Source organism: Macrobrachium rosenbergii, chromosome 55 (genome assembly GCF_040412425.1).
Source record: "Macrobrachium rosenbergii isolate ZJJX-2024 chromosome 55, ASM4041242v1, whole genome shotgun sequence".
Lineage (NCBI taxonomy): Eukaryota > Metazoa > Arthropoda > Malacostraca > Decapoda > Palaemonidae > Macrobrachium > Macrobrachium rosenbergii.
In genome coordinates, this window is record NC_089795.1 from 14,115,751 (window position 1) to 14,135,005 (window position 19,255).

Consider the following 19,255-nt stretch of genomic DNA (forward strand, 5'->3'; position numbering starts at 1 on the left):
TCTGTACATTCACTAGTTTCTTCAGTTACTGCTATTACAATATTTATATCTGCTTTATTTATTTTATTTAATAACAATACTTCATTTAGTAATTTCCCTTCATTATTACAACTTATTACTACATTGCTATAGCTATCAGTATTTATCTCAGCATATTTATCAGTATAGGCGCCTTGTTTTTCGTTATATTCAGAACCTCGGTGATCACCATTATTTGGATCTGGGTCATTTCTTTCTTCGGAGTATATAGTTTCTTGATGTGCACATCTTCTTGACTCTCTACTCTGCAATTGTGGGAATTCCTCTTTTCTATCTTTTTCTGTTTTATCTTGGTTGTTCTCTTGATGGTAATGTATTTTATGTATGTCTTTCTCGCTTGTTGAAGTCGTCTCAGACAAATTGATCAGATTTGGGTGAAACTTTTCTTCTTCAAGCGTAAAGCATACTCTCCTTTGATTATCCTGTTTCAGGCTAATCCTTCATTCTCTGCAGTCCAGGATGATTCCACATCTCTTCATTAGGTTAAATGAGAGCAATACTTGTGCGGAAAAAAATCTGTCTTCTACAACTAGAAAACTTTCAACAGATTTATGTGACGAAATGTCTATTTCTAAGTTCACATTTCCTAAACTTTTAATCTGTTTACCCGCTACTCCTTTTATTATTCTGCTTTGACCCTGAATTAGCATTTCTTTAACGCCTAAGTATCTGGTTAAAGTTATTTTATCTATTATGTTGACAGTACTACCTGAATCCATGAGTACGGTACATATCTTTCCATTTATGGGAACTTTAATGATCGGTAAATCCTTTCTGGTTATTTCTTCTTCTCTCATGGAAAATACTACATCTTTACTCTGCAAATAGGAAAATATGGATGAACCTTCACTTCCCCTTTTTGCTAATTCTGTTTTTATATTATCTTCTTGAAGGGACTTTCTTGCTCTCTTATGTGTTTATAAATCGTCATTGACTTGAAGGCTTATTTGAGGTTGGGCGATTGCTGCTTAATTCAATTACTTCTTTATTGTTTTCCTTGAACCAGCAATTCCTGGTTAAATGTCCTACTTTCTTGCAAATCGTGCAGATTCTAGGCAGTCTGCACTCGTTTGTAGAATGATTTGCATACCCGCAGTTTTCACAGGCTGTCTTTGGTCTCTCTCCTTGAGCGGAATAGTTCACTTGGGTTGAATTATCTGTGTATGAGTGTTGACCATATTTATAAGGTTTGGGAGGACCACCCTTTGTTTGATTCTGTCTTCCTTTCTGGTTTGGATTCCCTTTTCTTTTAGTATTTTGGGCATATTTTCCTTGAAAAGTAGTTGGTCTATTCCCTACTTGTCTGGAATTATCATAGAACTTATTATTCATTCTAAAGGTAGGATTATTATTTCTGCCTTTCCTCTCATTTTGTACTTCTGTTGTTCCACAAATTCCTGGGAGAGATTTATCTCTTTCTTTTGTATTTCTTCTCTCATGGTTTTCAATGTTTGAAGACTGTCTTTCTTTGGATCAATTTTTATTTTCCTGAAAGCCTTCTTTTTCATCTTCTCCAATGGCATTATATATTGTTCCAAATGACAAGTAATTCAAAACATGTCTTAGATCAACTAAATTATTGTCACCAAACTGTGTCTTATCTGTTATTTTATCTATTGTATTCTCAACACTTGCATACAGACTAGCTATTGTTTCATATTGCGGGTTAAGGAATCTGGTTATGTTATATAAACTGTCAGTCTTATTTACTGGTTCCCAGACTGATAAACAAATTTCTTTGAATTCCACATAGTTATTAAGTTTGCTAATACTCGTGGAATTCAGAATTTTGTGGGCGTCACCATGTTCTGAACTTACGAGAATCAAGGCTTCATTTATTTTAGCGCTTTCATCTGATATTCCCCCTGAAGATATGCGACTATCTGCATCTGAGAGCCAATGATTTACTGTATAAGATTCGAGTCGACTTTTGTCAGGATTTGAATCATCCACCTGCCCACAGAAGCGTGTGGCTGTTGTTATTATAGCTGCTTGATTCATATTGCGATATTGGAGGGTGCAAGTATTATTAGTATTGTTACTAGTATTATTACTGTTAGTATTATTAGAATTATTAACACTATTTTGGTTCTGGTTAGTTGTGTTATTATTGTTAGTATTCTTTGTGCTAAAGTTGAGTGGGAAACTAATCTTGGAATTCGGCTACGTCTGAGTGTCGACGGTCTTTAATTGTATGGCTAATGGCTAACTGTGTTTAGTAATTCGCCAAAGACTCTTTGCATTTTACAATAAAATTATTCAAATTGAGTACACCACATCATATATGTATAAAATTGTTACACTATGCACACAGTACCACCAAATAAAAGAAACTATCAAAACACAACAGTCAAAAAAATTAAATTCTTAAATTGATTTCAAGTGCACAAGTAAAATAAATCCTTCAAAAGTAATTATTCAAATACACACAAAAAAATCTTAAGTGAAATTGGGCATCATATCATCAAGAAAAAAAATATCCATCACAATGAGCACACAAATTTGCATATAATTACTCAAAATATTTATCACCAACCAAGTAAAAAAATAAGAATTCCCTTTCTAAATTATTTACCGAACAAATAATTATCATAGAGAGTAATAATTTTAATTACGCTTAGAAAAAAATTTTATTCGCTAGAGAGAGAGTTCCTTAATTTTCAGTTTGATAAAGAGATGTTAAATGATCTTTACTCTATTATAAATTTAAAAATTCTTCACTTCTTTACACATTTAAAGAGAGAGAACAGTAAATCTCACTTTTTCAATAACTTACAGGTTGTTGTTATTACGGAATTCTTTTGTAGTCGTCAAGTTGTTGTCTCTTTCGGAGCTTCGTTGAAACACACTCTGCGTTGTTTCTGTTACACTCGTGGTGATAGTTTGTTAAACACACTCGCTGCCTGTTGTTGCTGATCAATGTGCTGGCTCACTGTTTTGTGGTAAATTGCTCTATGTATTTTGCTTTTCCATTGTGCACCATTACAGTTCATGTTCACTTCCGTTTGATGCTTTATTGCAGGATTTTATTTCTTCATATAAATTTTGCTTGCCATCATAAAATCTAAGTTCATTTTGTAGATTTTTGTTTCACTGTAACTTAAGTAGTTGCACTGATATTTCTGTTAATATCTGTGTTTCTTCTCGCCTTTTGGATCCTATATCACTGCCACCAAATTTATGTCGTGCACAAGTTGATTTTCATAACCTGTGTGACATATTATTGTTCCCTTCTTACCTGCGTCTTTCTTCTAAGTCGGCAAAGTGTTCGTCCACTGCATCTCTTCCGTAGTCAGCAGCTCACAATTTTATTATTTAGAAGGGAGATATATGAAAAGTAATTATATCTCTCAGAAAGGCGTAATGGAGACGAAATGAGTAGCTTCTTACTTTAATGATGAAAGTTAATTACATCACAAGTACAATTACAGTTGCAGTTTTACTAACTTGAAAATCACTCTTACTAGTCGAAGTTCAGTTTATGTCTGGTTAAGTAGCCCGCAGCTGGGGTATGGTTAAGTGGCCGCGGACAGAATCTGGTTAAGTGGCCGTGGTCAGAGTCTGGTTGGGACCACGGGAGCTAGGGGGAAGATGTGCATCTTCTCGATTTGGTGACTAGCGGCTCTAATGATTCTCCTCTGGCTTCATTCTACTTTGGAACCCCTGGTTCTTCTTGCTATCTTCCATCTCTTCCCTTGAAGTTTCCTCATTGGAAGATTTTATTTGTAAGGCCTCCCCTCGAACAGCTTGACTGGGAAGGACAGTTGTGGGTGTTGTTAAAATCTCTCCTTAGAGGATTTGATTGGAAATGATTTCAGGAGGAGGTGTAAATGACTCCTTCCTAGAATGTTTAATTGGAGAAGTGGTGAGCTACTTCACTTTGTCCAGCCCCTTTTCATGGAACTTCATGTAAATGCCTCCTATTGAAGGCGGGGTTATAGATATGGCTGAAACGTTAACTTCTGACGAGGCTCTAGGTAATGCTTGGTAAACTGAATCGCAAGGGCACAGGTTCCAGATTTTATGATTGGTTTTATGGCCCTGGGCGCAATATACTCGCTCACTGTTTTGAGTTTGTATAAAGACAGTTTCCTGCGGTAAGCTTACTTGACATTTCTAGCCTCGCAATGCATAACAACCAAGGCTTAATTGTCGTTCTCTCACTCTCTCCTCTCTTTATTCTTTCTCTCTCTGTCTTTATTCTTTCTCTCTCTCTCTCTCTATCTCTCTCTCTCTCTCTCTCTCTCTCTCTCTCTCTCTATTCTATTTCTTATGCTTCCCTATTTAATCTTTCTTTTATATATATATATATATATATATATATATATATGTATATATATATATATATATATATATATATATATATATATATATATATATATATATATACAGTATATGTATGAGGTGTGTTCAAAAAGAATCCGACCTTTATTCATAAAAGATACTCTTATTCAGATACAACAATCTTGCACTAATCTTCTTCAAAGTATTCCCGTTGGGCTGCCACACACTTCTCCCAACAGTTCTACCACTGTCGGAAGCAGCGTTGGAATGCCTCCTTCAACATGGGGTACAGCTGGTTCGTCGCATTCTGCATGATGTCTTCTCTGGACTGAAATCTGGTCATGGCATTTTCAGCTTGGGGAAGAGCCAGAAGTCACACCCACAAACTTGTGCAGCTTTTCTCAGAACTTTTCATTTGCTCTCTCTCTCAGTTCCTCGCTGGGTGAGTGGGTTCCGTTCTCAGCTACCACTCTGTTGGTCGCAAGTTCGAATCTCCGACCGGCCAGTGAAGAACAAGAGGAATTTGTTTCTGGTGACAGAAATTCATTTCTTGCTATAATGTGGTTCGGATTCCACAATAAGCTGTAGGTCCTGTTGCTAGGTAACCAATTGGTTCTTAGCCACGTAAAAGTAAATCTAATCCTTCGGGCCAGCCCTAGGAGAGCTGTTAATCAGCTCAGTGGTCTGGTTAAGCTAAGATATACTTTAATTACTTTTTCCCCTCTCTCTCTCTCTCTCTCTCTCTCTCTCTCTCTCTCTCTCTCTCTCTCTCTGAAGAATTGGCAGCTATATCACAATAACGTGCCCACCCATTCTCCACATTTGATACAGAGTTTCCTGGCCAAACACAACACACCTGTCCTTCATTAGGCTCCCTGCTCTCTCAACATGGCTCCGTGTGACTTCTGGCTTTTCCCCAAGATGCAAATGCCCCTGAAAGGGACCAGATTTCAGTCCAGAAAAGACATCCTGCGGAATGCAACGTACCAGCTGCACTCCATCTTGAAGGAGGCGTTCCAGAACTGCTTCCAACAGTGGCAGTACCATTGGGAGAAGTGTGTAGCAGCCCAAGGGGACTACTTTGAAGGAGATTACTGTAAGATTATTGTATCTGAATACGTCAACGTTTTATGAATAAAGGTCGGATACTTTTGAACATGCCTCATATATATATATATATATATATATATATATATATATATATATATATATATATATATATATATATATATATATATATATATATATATATATATATATATATATATATATATATATTATGTATTTCCTGGGTTTATGGTATTTTTACAGGCCAGCAATGGAAACTTTATTTAATTGGCCTTGGAGTTCTGACTTGCATAAAGGGAAATCGTAAAAAAATAAGAAAAAGGTGAATTTAGAGCTGAAGGCTCTACTTCATAAGGAAATGTTACTCGAACAATTGGGATAAATTAAAGAATTATATTTACAAAAGAAAGCATTTGAAGGGAAAATGGATAAGTAAATTGATAAAGGGCTTGCAACACCTGAAGATCCTTCAACTGGAGTCTTGACTAAGGGCAAGGCACAGTCCAAGATGAGTCCACTGCAAATAGGTCACTCTTAGGGGAAGCAGGTCTCTGGCGAAGGATGACGAGGAGATCACACTGGCGATGCACGCTGTCCCTCGAGGATGACTGGAGTCTGGAGTCGGACGGGGGGAGAATGAATGGTCTCTCAGCAAACTGTATCACTCACCTGAGTGTATGGCTGTCCCCTCGTCTGCTACTGCATGGCTCCTGCTCACACGACTAACTGCTTACGGCTACTGCTGTCTCTTCCTTTTAAGGGCTCCGGCTGCGTCTTGCCCTGTGCAAACTTCTGCCTTTAACTGGGGGCCGTGTGCAAAACGATGTGTCATTCGCCAGGTGGTCAGCGATTCGGTTGCCTCTTCCCCGGTCCTGCGAAGGTAAGACAATTCAGCAGCTTAATCTGCCTTTAGAAAGGTTGTTTTAAGCAGCTTAGTTGGGCTAAGCTGCTTAAGGGAGTGGCATTTAGTTTCCTCTCCTTGCCCCTTTTTATCCGTGTCATCTCAATATCTGTTCCAGGTAAAAAGAAGGATAGATCGGAATGTTTGATAACTTTGCTCTGATTTCTAGGTCAAATACAATCGGCCATGCGGCGGCGACTTTATTCTCAATAAACAAAGGGTAAATTAGCTGGGGAGGCGTGCTGTGCAGCGACTTCTTGTAAATTATAATAATATATATATATATATATACATATTACTAAAAGGACCTCATTCAAACTGGATGGTATCTAATGGAGTTTTTATTCAAAAAGTTATTTTTTCTTGATAATGTGGACTGTTTGTCCAAGAAAGCTTGTAACTTTTTGAATAAAAACCCATTAGATACCATCCAGTTTGAATGAGGTCCTTTTAGTAATTCTACTAATGCACAGAACAATTGTGTATGTGATAAAGTTAATATATACATATATATATATACACTGTATATATATATATATATATACACACATATATATACTGTATATATATATATAGATATATATATATATATATATATATATATATATATATATATATATATATATGTATATATATATATATATATATATATATGTATATATATATATATATATATATATATATATATATATATATATATATATATATATATATATGTAAAGATTGAATGGCTGATGAAAACATTGCTTACACAACAAAACATGTTATCTTTATTAACAATATTCTATAATCTCCATCACGTCTGAAAATATACATGACAGACTACTTGTGTGGTATTTGATGCCGATGTTCTATTGATAAAAATGACTGATCCCACCTGCATCGATTTTAGTGGGCGTGGCTGCTAGAACACTTGCTACAGAATATAGCCGGGGATTATCCCAAATTCTTCTAACAGATTCCTATTTCCAGTGTGATTGATGACGGGGATTTCGGAATCTTCCTGTTGTACGGGTAGCAAATATGGTTTCCACTTTCCTCGCTGCTTTTGATCCCCGATGAGGGAATTAACAGTGGAATCAATTGACCTTGTGACTAGATCAAATAATTTGGTTTAATTTCTAGAACAGAAATTTTCAAAAGAAATGAGTAGGCGAAACATACTCTTGTAAAGAAATTCAGTCCATTGTATCCATATGGTAGAAAAGCGGTTAGCTTCGTGGGAACAAGAAAAGAATAGAGATGGGGTCTTCGCCCATTATCCCGTCATTCTTATCGTTTTTCCTTTCGTCACTTGAGAAACAGGTAAGGTGAGGTACTTATATTGCCCCATATAGAGCATACTATTTGGAGGGACAGTGTCTAATCTCTTGATAGGCTAGGGCTTTTTTCCCCTTGACAGCTATACACGACGTTAGCTTAAAAGGTGAAAGGCTAATCAACAACGAACATAAAAACAGTGCGGAAATTTCAGAGGACGTATATTCTTTCGGATATCCATCAGTTTTTCTTGCAAGTACCCATAGGGCTTAGACCAAAGTATCAAAAGAATTCAAATCGTTCAGTCTTCAAACGTATAATCTCCAAAAGTAATCTTCATTGTAAAGGAGAAGCTAGAGGGAAAAAATTGTTTCCTTTTATTCTTTCCACCTAAACCTATATAAAGTCTGCGCTTTATACAGCACACAAAGATTGCAATGTTTCGCTCTGAGGAGATTTCAGTAGTTGCGCTGAAAAGAAAAACCACTGGCCGCTTTTCTTAGCGTTTGTGCTCTCTCTCTTTCTCTCTCTCTCTCTCTCTCTCTCTCTCTCTCTCTCTCTCTCTCTCTCTCTCTCTCTCTCTCTCTCTCTCTCTCTTTCTAACATACACACACACACAGCCTTTCATTGCAAGTAACATTGACCAAACATGTCAGCATTATAATATATATACATATATATATATATATATATATATATATATATATATATATATATATATATATATATATATATATATATGCACATATATATTATGAATTCCTATGAAAATGTAAAAAATATATTTGAGCAGTTAAAATCTACAGTCATTTACAAGAAAATATAAAAAGTTATAAGGAATGACTTAATGCTGAGTATGACTAATACACTAAGTAAACATAGTTGGTCAATCCAGAGAGTTTTATATGTCTGTGTGTATGTACGGATGATAAAACCAGGTAAAACAAACATTAATTTCAGCTAGTTACGATATTCTTACACAGCCTTGATAAATCTGAATTTCGAAAACCACGAAAGGTATTCCTTGTCAACTGAGCGCTTGGCCATTGCTAAAATGTCATCTAGAAATAGGATCAATATATATTCACTGATCTGTCATTTCAAACAACTATTGCAACATAAACAAAATTAATTTGTTGCAAAACATTGAAATATATTAGATTGCCTATGGATATCATCACTCATTCATATTTGTGTTAGTCAGAAGGTTAGCCCTTTCTAAAAACTGATGATACCCACAAAGTAAGCATTAGTGAAAGCATAGTACACATGTTCATATGCTTTTAACCGACGGAACGCTAACCGATCGCCTGTGAAACATGAGACTTTTTCCAGTAGGTATAGAGTGAGTGGATTTATACACAAGACACACATGCACATACACACAAACACACACATTCATACACACACATATATGTATATAACACATACATACATACATATCCATATATATATATATATATATATATATATATATATATATATATATATATATGTATATGTATATCTATATATATATATATATATATATATATATATATTCCCGTCTCTCTCTCATTAGAATAGTTACAAAAATTTAACTTTTTATTTTATGGTTACGTCAATGTTTTTGTTCTTTTTCCATTTTTTGTTTTAGATATAACAAAATTATTATATAAGTGAACTCCTCAGCAAGGACTTATTCCTGGCAAAGAAGAAACAATTCATTAGTAATTTCATAAATGGCATTTTTGTTCAGAGTTCGGCATAGAGAGTTCTCCATTTCCGATTCAGAATACGTTTACTGGTATTATTTACAAAAATGGCTTCAAATTCAATAATATGAACACGCTACCAGTCCATTCATGAAAAATGATAATCACAGATGAATGGATGTTAAGGGGAACGTATTTGAAGAGGAAAAAAATAGAATAGTGTTTTATGAAGCAAAAATTGCTAGGGAAAATCCACTCTAACATGTGTTTTCCGTGCATTTTGGGAGATTCTTAGCGTTCCTTCGTGAAAAGTATTATCAAGCTAACGAAAACTGGACATAAAGATAGAAAAATTGTTCATCTTTTTTATCAATACCATTATCAAGAATCTTGCCAAACTATAATGCAGACAATATGGAACTTTTTTAAATTTTTCCCAGTTAGTACCTGGAGTAGCAGTTACCCTCATCTCGGCTGAGGCAGGAGTGGAAAGTTTTAATGCTTGTCAATCTCGTTGTTCCACTCGCTGCAGCTTCTCTGTAAACTTATTCTGATATCTCATCTTAACATCTGGTTCTTTCAAGTTTTCCGTTTTTATAATTTTCCCTTTTTACTTTTCTGTAAAAGAAAACTATTGTGCCGGTTTTGTCTGTCCATCCGTACTTTATTCTGTCCGCACTTTTTCTGTCTGTCCTCATGTTATTTAAGGTCAAAGTTAGCCATAATCGTGCTTCTGGCAACGATATAGAATAGGCCACCACCGGGCCACGGTTAAAGTCATACAGTATTATTTTCGGTGGCCTTGATTATACGCTGTAGCGGCTGTACAGAAAATTCGATTGCGCTGAAGAAACTTAGGCGCATTTTTTACTTGTTCTGTTTTTGATCGGAGTCAAGGGAAACTTCTGATAACACCTTCACATTCTGCAAAATCCTCTCATCTAATGTAATTATCTAGTCATTGGCCGATCTTTGGTCAAACTGCCTAATTATTTCCTTCCACCGATACCTTGAGTATCTGAACCATTCCTGATGTTTAAAGAAGCAGTTCATGATCTTTAGATTATTTATCACATAGAAATCTATAGTGTTTCTCCTTCAGCATTTCTTTTTCCTCTCCAACAGGACCTATTATGCTTTCTATTCCTCTTCTCACAGCCAACGCTGGCAATGAAATCTCCCAAAAATAAATTAATACCTTCCGTAGATCTAATAGTTCCATAGAGGCATCCTTCTCTTCTTGTGTCATTGTTGTGGGGCATAAATCTGGTACAATTTATATCTTTTTCTTTACCCTGACTGTGAAGCTCAAAAGTCTTTCATTCACCAACTGTACTTTTTGTCTGTATGGGGCAAGGTTCGGCCCTGCGATCATAGTGACACCATGTTTTCTAATTCAGCGTCCTCGCCACTGTAAATCAACACGCAACCGTCTCCCAAATCTTGCCCAGTGCTTTTACCTCTGTGTCTGGTTTCTGTCATCCCCAGCATATCAAGTTTCCTCTGCTTCATCATACCCAGTACTCCATCTTCTTTATTACTTTGAGTGTCAACATTTAAGGTGCCATGTCTCAAAGCTCTATTATCTTTGCCACTTTCCTTAGTCGTTCCCAATTTTGCTTTGTATTTATATGTCCGAAAACCGATCCTTGAGTTTCTCGAGCAGGTGGTATTCAGTTAGCGGCTTGCTAGGTATGTTCTGACCTATACTGTACAGTAAGTCAGCCGTTTGGTCCATGGCACCTTATTCAGATTGTTCGGAGCAGACTTAGGAGTCTATTTCCAAGGGGTTCCCCCATCAGCTATCCAGAGGACGCGTCTAGTAGTTTTCTCTCCCCAAGATCTTCATAAACACCAAGCGCTAAAAAGATTTTTAGAGAACACAAAATTTCTTATACAATAATTATAGGAATTGCCTCATGCTTAAAACAACTGAGGGGCACCCGGAATGTAATTCCACAAAGTCAGCAAAGGACTGACTGACTTTTCAATAGAAGCAGATGCCAGTTTAAACGGTGCTTTTAACATTTTGCCCTTGTCAGTGGCCATAGCCTATCCTAAATGAAATAAGTATGCAGTCTTGAATAGGGTACTCGCCTCAGTCCGTCGACCATCGACTCCCACGGTCTACTATATTTGGTAAAACGACATAATATTCCACGTCAATTTAGACACTCATAGCCCACCAGTTCTCTGAAATATGTTCAAAACGACATTGATTTGTCCCGACATAACTGACCTCGCCAAATGCCCGTGCTGCTGGTTTCTAGTTTATGACCAGAAAGATAATCGTCACAGGCACTATTTTTAAAAGGAAGTAAATTATTAGAACAAAGCATAATTATATGATCAATTCTACTGCAACCAATGTTTTTTTTATGAGCACGAACGTTAAAAGTTACTGCATTACAGGTGCACTAAGCATATGGTAAGTATATTTGAAAATGAATAATCTCTGAATGAACTGAGCAGTTGTCTGGGAAGCTACTGGTCTCTTTGTCAGACAATAAGACTCGGAATATTCAGCAGCCTCGTGCAATTGCAGTTACGTAAGTAAAAGTCAAGTCTGTAATAACAGGCATCAACGAAATATTTTTGTGCATTTTTCTGTAAGTAGTATACCTCAGTTGGTGAATGAAACTTCCAGATATAGACTTTTAACAGAAAATAATAATGATAGACAAGAATATTTCAGAGAATCTACATGGCAATTTGCTCGAAAGCTATAATGATTAATCACAGCTAAACATAACACCCATACTCCAGGCTAAATTTGAGTAAAATATCGACTATGTAGAAGCTACTGCATAGAAACAAGTAAAAGATTAGTCGTTTAGAATAAAAATAAAGTGTGATTTATCTGTAATTTATCTTGAATCATTTCCCTTTATTATTTCAGGGTCCGCTCAGATTCCGGCTCACTCGCTCGGTGGTACTTACCTGACGCCGTCGCTTGAACACTCGTGCAAGATACCAGGTGACGGTTTTCCAATATTTACTGAAGAGAATGAAAATATAACAACCGTGTAAGTATGATGCATACTAACTGCATTCGCAAATTCACGTTCTATCATAATAAAGTTGTCACCTAATCACTGTATTCATGTTTCTAATTATTTATGGAAAATAGGTTCAGCTAATTAATTTTAAAGAAAGGTGCAGTTACTGATTTTTATCAAAGTCATTCCTAATTAGGGTTATACAATAAATTTTCATTCACAAATGAAATAATAGAGGTATCTGAGAATATATTAGTTTTAATGGAAATTAAATTCCAAAAGGGTTATTGAAACTGTCATTAGGTCAAAAGTCGGATTTAAAAGCTTAGAGAAATTTATATAAACAAAAGAAACAAGCAACATATAATCATGCCTGATACATAGTTTCAGTAAACAGTTGATAATATTATTTAGTCTGATGTTACTCAGCATAGTTGATCGACGTATTTGCTCAAATATTCGACATCATTTACGTTTACTTTCACGAATATAAGGATACGAAGAGCATAGGAACCCATGCGTAGGACTATTACGTTTTATTTAACAAACAGTAGGAAGTTTTTTCCTCTGAATTCACATTAGTTACAATAAGAACTAGAAAGGGAAGTAAAATAGTGCAAACCTCCGTCAGTACATAGTCATCCAAATGCTCTTTATCTTATACTTTTTCTTTCTTTAGGGCAAAGACGTAATTAGCATAGGTGTACAAATACTCTGCATCATTCAGAGAAACAGCAGATCTAGATTCAGCTTTGGACCAACACCAAACATTAACCAGTTGTCCCTTGGAACGTAGGGAACGATGAGTGCAATAAACTGCAATGGTGTGTTTTTTTGTACCAATGAGAAAGACTCATAATTTTGATAGATTTGGAAAGCTTCAGAACTGATATTTGCAAACCATCCACCTGTTGCCTTGGGCTATGTCCAGACCATATTATTTTATTGATAATTCGTGAAAGAATAAATGAAAAAAGACAATACTAATTATTCTTACGATTATTATGGATTTGCCTACATTGAAATGATCAGTTTTAATTGATTCTCCGAAAGGATAAATGAATGAGAACGCAAGAGAGAGTGAGAATGGCTAGTTTCCCATCAGTCATCCCTCAAAATGAACGTCGAAAACCGAGAGAGAAAGAATAATTGTTTTTCCGTTCAGAAGGGATAATACAAATATGAAAAAGTTTGGGAGGAAAGTTAAGAAAAATTTGTGTTCTCTTTTGATTGCATTTTTTAAAAGGTCCTTTTTAAAAATATACCTTTTAATCCGGCAAGTAGGAGAGTTAGAATAATATATGAGTTTTGATATCTATATATATATATATATATGTATAAATGGATGTATGTATGTGTGTGTGTGTACTGTATGTTCCACATACACTCTGAAACGTATTGAGCAATTTCAACCAAACTTGGTATACATATGAATTACTATCTCGGAAAGAACACTGTGGGGGTAAGACATCACTGGCACCAAAGGGGGGTGTGGGAAGGGAGTGACATGAAGAAATAACCAAAAACGACAGATATTAGTGTCTAATCCATAGTTTTCGAGGTTGCTGAGATGAATAGTGACACTCCCAATGCCCTTCAAGTCCAAGTTCTGCCCCGATAGGAAGATGGGGTGAAAAGGGGTGGGAAGGTGGTGACATGAAAAAGTAACCGAAAACAACAGATATTAGTGTCTAATCCATAGTTTTGAAGCTTGCTGAGATGACTAGTGACACTCCCGATGCCCTTTAAATCCTTTAAGTCTAAGTTCAACCCCAACAGGAAGTGGGGGTGAGAAGGGGTGGGAAAAGAGTGACATGTAAAAAATAACCAAAAACGACAGATATTAGTGTCTGCTCCATAGTTTTCAAGGTCACTGAGATGAAAAGTGACACTCACGATGACTTTTAAGTCCACGTTCATCCCTGATAGGAGGTGGGGGTGAGGAGGGGTGGAATATAAAATGTCAAAAATGCTGGGCAATGTAATTGAAGCAACTATCTTAACAGGAAAAGGTAAGAGAGAGTAGAGAGAGAGAGAGAGAGAGAGAGGAGAGTTTTTGAGAGGAGAGAGTAGAGGAGGTTTTGGGAGAGAGAGAGAGAGAGAGAGAGAGAGAGAGAGAGAGTTTATCGGTTGTAATTCAGAGTTTTCCCGGGCAGCACCGTGTTGGTTAGCTAGTGTTTTATAATAAAAAATCAACCCTACTTTTTAAGGAAAACATTTTAAGCACAGTATATAATAAACTACAACAAATTCTTTCCCAACTGCTCCTCACAATTTTTCTGTCACAATAAGTATTTAAAAGCCTAATTTCTTGGGTCGTTTAATCTGGGCTTCTGAAGACCCTTTGGGAACGAATAGTGTCTGCTGGTGTGTTTGGCTGAACGAGACAGAGTTTAGAGGTTCAAATAATACTTTTGTACTGTCATCTTGTTATTGGTTTTAACATTATTACTATTACTTTAAGTCTAAGTTTAACCCTAACAGGAAGTGGGGGTGAGAAGGGGTGGGAAAAGGGTGACATGTAAAAAATAACCAAAAACAACAGATATTAGTGTCTGCTCCATAGTTTTCACGGTCACTGAGATGAAAAGTGACACTCACGATGACTTTTAAGTCCAAGTTCATCCCTGATAGGAGGTAGGGGTGAGGAGGGGTGAAATATAAAATGTTAAAAATGCTAGGCAATGTAATTGAAGCAACTATCTTAACAGGAAAGGGAGAGAGTAAGAGAGAGAGAGAGAGAGTGAGAGGGAGAGGAAGTGAGAGAGAGAGTAGAGGAGGTTTTGGGAGGAGAGAGAGAGAGAGAGTTTATCGGTTGTAATTCAGAGTTTTCCTGGGCAGCGCCGTGTTGGTTAGCTAGTGTTTCATAATAAAAATCAACCCTACTTTTTAAGGAAAACATTTTAAGCACAGTATATAATAAACTACGACAAATTCTTTCGCAACTGCTCCTCACATTTTTTCTGTCGCAATAAGTATTTAAAAGCCTAATTTCTTGGGTCGTTTAATCTGGGCTTTTGAAGTCCCCTTTAGGGAACGAATGGTGTCTGCCGGTGTGTTTGGCTGAACGAGACAGAGTTTAGAGGTTCAAATAATAATTTTGTGTTATCATCTTGTTATTGGTTTTGACATTATTACTATTACTTTGATTGTTTTAATAATGCATAATGGGACTTCACTCGTTTTTTACATAGGTTTTCTGTTCTAAATCTGTGCAAAACAGGCAGAAAGAACATCAGTAAGAAAAATGAGTGACCATCGGGAAAACTTATACCATTTTTATGTAACACCCCTATTCTTAAAAAGAATCAAATTTCTTTTATACGAAAAAGGCTTTTCAATAGTAGGGATCTAATTCATGTCACCGCTACCAGGCCTACCACTAATTTCATCTAACACATGAGAGGAATCCATTGACAGGAAGACTATACGCATAAACTCAAGGTTATCTACTGTAGTTGCAGAAGAAAACGTTCATCATATCAAAGATAAATTTCCTGTAAAAATCATTCCAATAGTATTTTACTGTTATATTGATTATAAAAGTAAAATAAGTAATTAAATTAATAATAATAATAATAATAATAATAATAATAATAATAATAATAATAATAATAACTGACAGCATCATGGGCTCGCCCCTCCCCCTTACCCACTTGCTACCCTTGTCAAGTGCCTGTTCACACAGGGCGGTTTCAATCGCTCGGTTCTGACGGTGGGGTTGCAAAGTTCATGACAAAGCACAGACAGGGCCACCGAAGTTGAAAAACGTCCACACTTTTGGGATATGAGATCAGATGACCATAAGGACAAAGTAGTCAGAAAAAGTGTTGCGAGGAGCTAGTTGAAATTTTATTTAATTCTGATGAAACTGTACAAATCAAGTCGTAGTTAAGTGATTTACATATTTTATTAAATTTTTAAGTTTACACTCCGCACATTCAACTCTACCTTCATGAATTAGATAATCTGCTTATTGATCTCTTGCAAAAGTAGTCAAGATGTTTCCTCTCGGTGCATTTCCTGCGGACAGGTTTATCAATGGTGTTTGAAAAACCGTATCTTAGCTCCTATAACTATATCGTGCCCTAACATAATTATGGAGACTGCAACAAGCTTGTATTATATTCCCATCAAAAAACATGTTAACATTGATTGGTCAGTGGGATATACTCAACTTTTATATATATATATATATATATATATATATATATATATATATATATATATATGTATATATATATATTATATATATATATATATATATATATATATATATGTATATATATATATATATATATATATATATATATATATATATATATATATATATATGTTTTTGAGTGTGTGTGTATGCATGCATAATTTTATATACATGCATACACTCCACGTTAAGCTATTTGATGAAATATCATCGTTATTCAGTGCAACTATATCGTTAAGATAATATTATGGACATTCTGAAATAGCTGAAGAATTTGGGCTCATGTTCTCTTCGTTTTGGAAACAGTGTTATGAACATAGCATTTGTATATCAGCCCCTTTATATGGGGTGCACCCAATATCATCATTGTCTTTGTTTTCGCCACTAATACGGGCGATAGAGAAGACAAACGCATGTTATTTCTTCCCAACCCCCATATTGATATTGAATGAAATGCACAACTAACCGCCATAGTGTGTACAGTCACTACATTCTGCAACCGCATGATTACCATTTCGGTCACTGCCTTCTGTGATCACTGCCTTGTGCATGTAAGAGCAAAAGCACTACATTCTGAGCCATGTGACTTTCCCTGCTGGTTCTTACACGGAAAATAATTGTTGATCAGTTTTTTTTTTTTTTTTTAGCCTTGAATAGATTTTTAACCACTCAACTCTGAACAGGAAGACTCCTGTGCGACTCTCTCATACGGAAGATGAACCGGTGCTACTATAGTATGATATCTACCATCCATTTTCTACATTTGACCCCTCAGGGGCTAGTACTAAACACGGTGAAACAGTGCAAGTGAGTCACTGTTTCTCCATGTTTAGTACTAGCCCCTTGGGGATCAAATAATTTTGTATATAGTTTGGGGAAGCAATTGCCATAGGCCTTAATTGGGTTGTTTGGTAGATAGTACCTAATTTTTGGTAGGTCGCAAATAGATCAGTAGATCGCATGACTAATTAAGTGCAGGGCTGCTTCACAAAAGCAGAGTAGAATACATCGGAATAATATTAAATACTATAGTGGCATCGATGAACCCCTTGGGGGGGGACTGCAATTTCAAAAAATCACTATAAATCCATGAATGTATATATATTACTATTATTTTTTTATCTGTAAATCAATTTTGATAATTAAGGAATTCAATGATAAGGTTAAAGGAAAAACTAATAGAAAAATATGTTTTATTTACAAAAATATATAAACTTTTTCGAGACAAAAGTTCAAAAGAAAAACTGAAAAATTTTTTGTTAATAATTGGCTCCTCGAGTGGAGAAAATAGAGACTCTGAAGCATCTTGTGGCAAAAGTTGAAGTTTCTGCAGCCAACAGCTCGAAATCTGGAACAGAAAATTTGGTAAATTTTTCCGCACTTCACCCAAAAAAATGTACGTAATTTTCAAGATTTTTGGGCAACTAAGTATTGATAGATTACCCTGAAAATTGTCATGAATGATGTTAACATATCACAATAACCCAAACCACCAAATTTCATTAACAATACCAAAAATATCCCCAAAAAGTATAAGTTCCAAAACAGTGCCAAGATAGTACTATGATTACAAGAAAAACGATTAATAACGCAGTTATTTCAAATAAACTTTATACAAAATTAATCATAATTGTAGTTTAAACACTTAGATTAAAAAGAGAATGAGTTTCTGTTTCTTACCTAGTTCTTATGACAGTGTTTGAGAGGGCCTCGTTGGTGTAAGCTGTACTGTAGGTAGGCACCATCTTCCCCAGCACCTTCCTCCTCGTTTTCCCCGTCACTTGGTCGTCATCGTCACTGAATGGGCGTCCATCTCACACACATTATCTTCGTAAGGATCACATGTGCTGCCTTTGTCGTCACAGTTGAACTGTTCGGCAGCAATCTGGAAAAAAGTTCTTGATCATGGTTGATATTCAGAGGAAAAAAGCATCATATTAGAAAAGCATTCACATGGAAGGATGTGGCAACACCGGGCTGATCTGGCCATGTGGGCATCAAAGCACACCATTTAGCTATTTTGTTGTAAAATATATATTTTCTATCTAAATCACACTATTCACAACAAAACAAAACTTAAAGACTACGAAAATGAAACAACTTACATAAAGGGAAGAGTAGGGCCATGTAGGGGACTGTCAAAACTTAGAAGCAAACAAGACAGAGTTGTAGTGTTGACACTCAACCACACTTTTGCTGACTATGCACTGTGCAGGTCGATTGTACTCAGATATAACAACTAATCTCCGCAATAGCGAAAAAAGTGTTTTTTCGCATCAGGCCCAGTTCCCTTATTCGGACTGGTCTTCCTGTCCAAGGTTTATAATGTTAAAACAAGGAAAGCGAGACTGCCAGATAATAGAATAAGCATTTTATATCTATCCAGTGAGATCGAAATCTCAAAACCAAGCTATTCTTTACTGGTTATTACATGTGATACCTTGTGGAGAATCCAAAAAAATCATCACACAAAGTACATGTAAGCCTGTTGACGGACAAAGAGGCCTCGAAACAAACGGAATAAGACAAAGAAATTTAAAAAGTAATACAAAAATCTTGAATCCAGATAAAACTGGTTTAATCAAGTACTGAAACTTAAACTAGATTAAACGTTTTATCATTGGTTTATGTGTGATCATGTTAACGAAGAGACAAGCAGACAACCAAGCAATAGCCTGGTTTTATCTCTTCAGTTAAAATGAATACGCAAAATATATCCTTTTTATAAAAATGCAATCACAAATTTTGATAATTAAAGAACTCTGGATTTTAGCTGAAATGTGATTTCTTGTAAGAGACAACTTCA

General features: G+C 35.8%; 1 protein-coding gene across 1 annotated transcript in view; it reads left to right on the top strand.

Annotated features, from left to right (window-relative positions):
• The window catches only part of LOC136835145 (organic cation transporter protein-like), a 142,707-nt gene that overhangs the window by 58,952 nt on the left and 64,500 nt on the right, over positions 1–19,255 (top strand). The window contains exon 3 of the mRNA XM_067098351.1: positions 12,146–12,272. Within this exon, the coding sequence (XP_066954452.1) occupies positions 12,146–12,272 (127 nt within the window). The remainder of the gene's footprint in view (positions 1–12,145; positions 12,273–19,255) is intronic.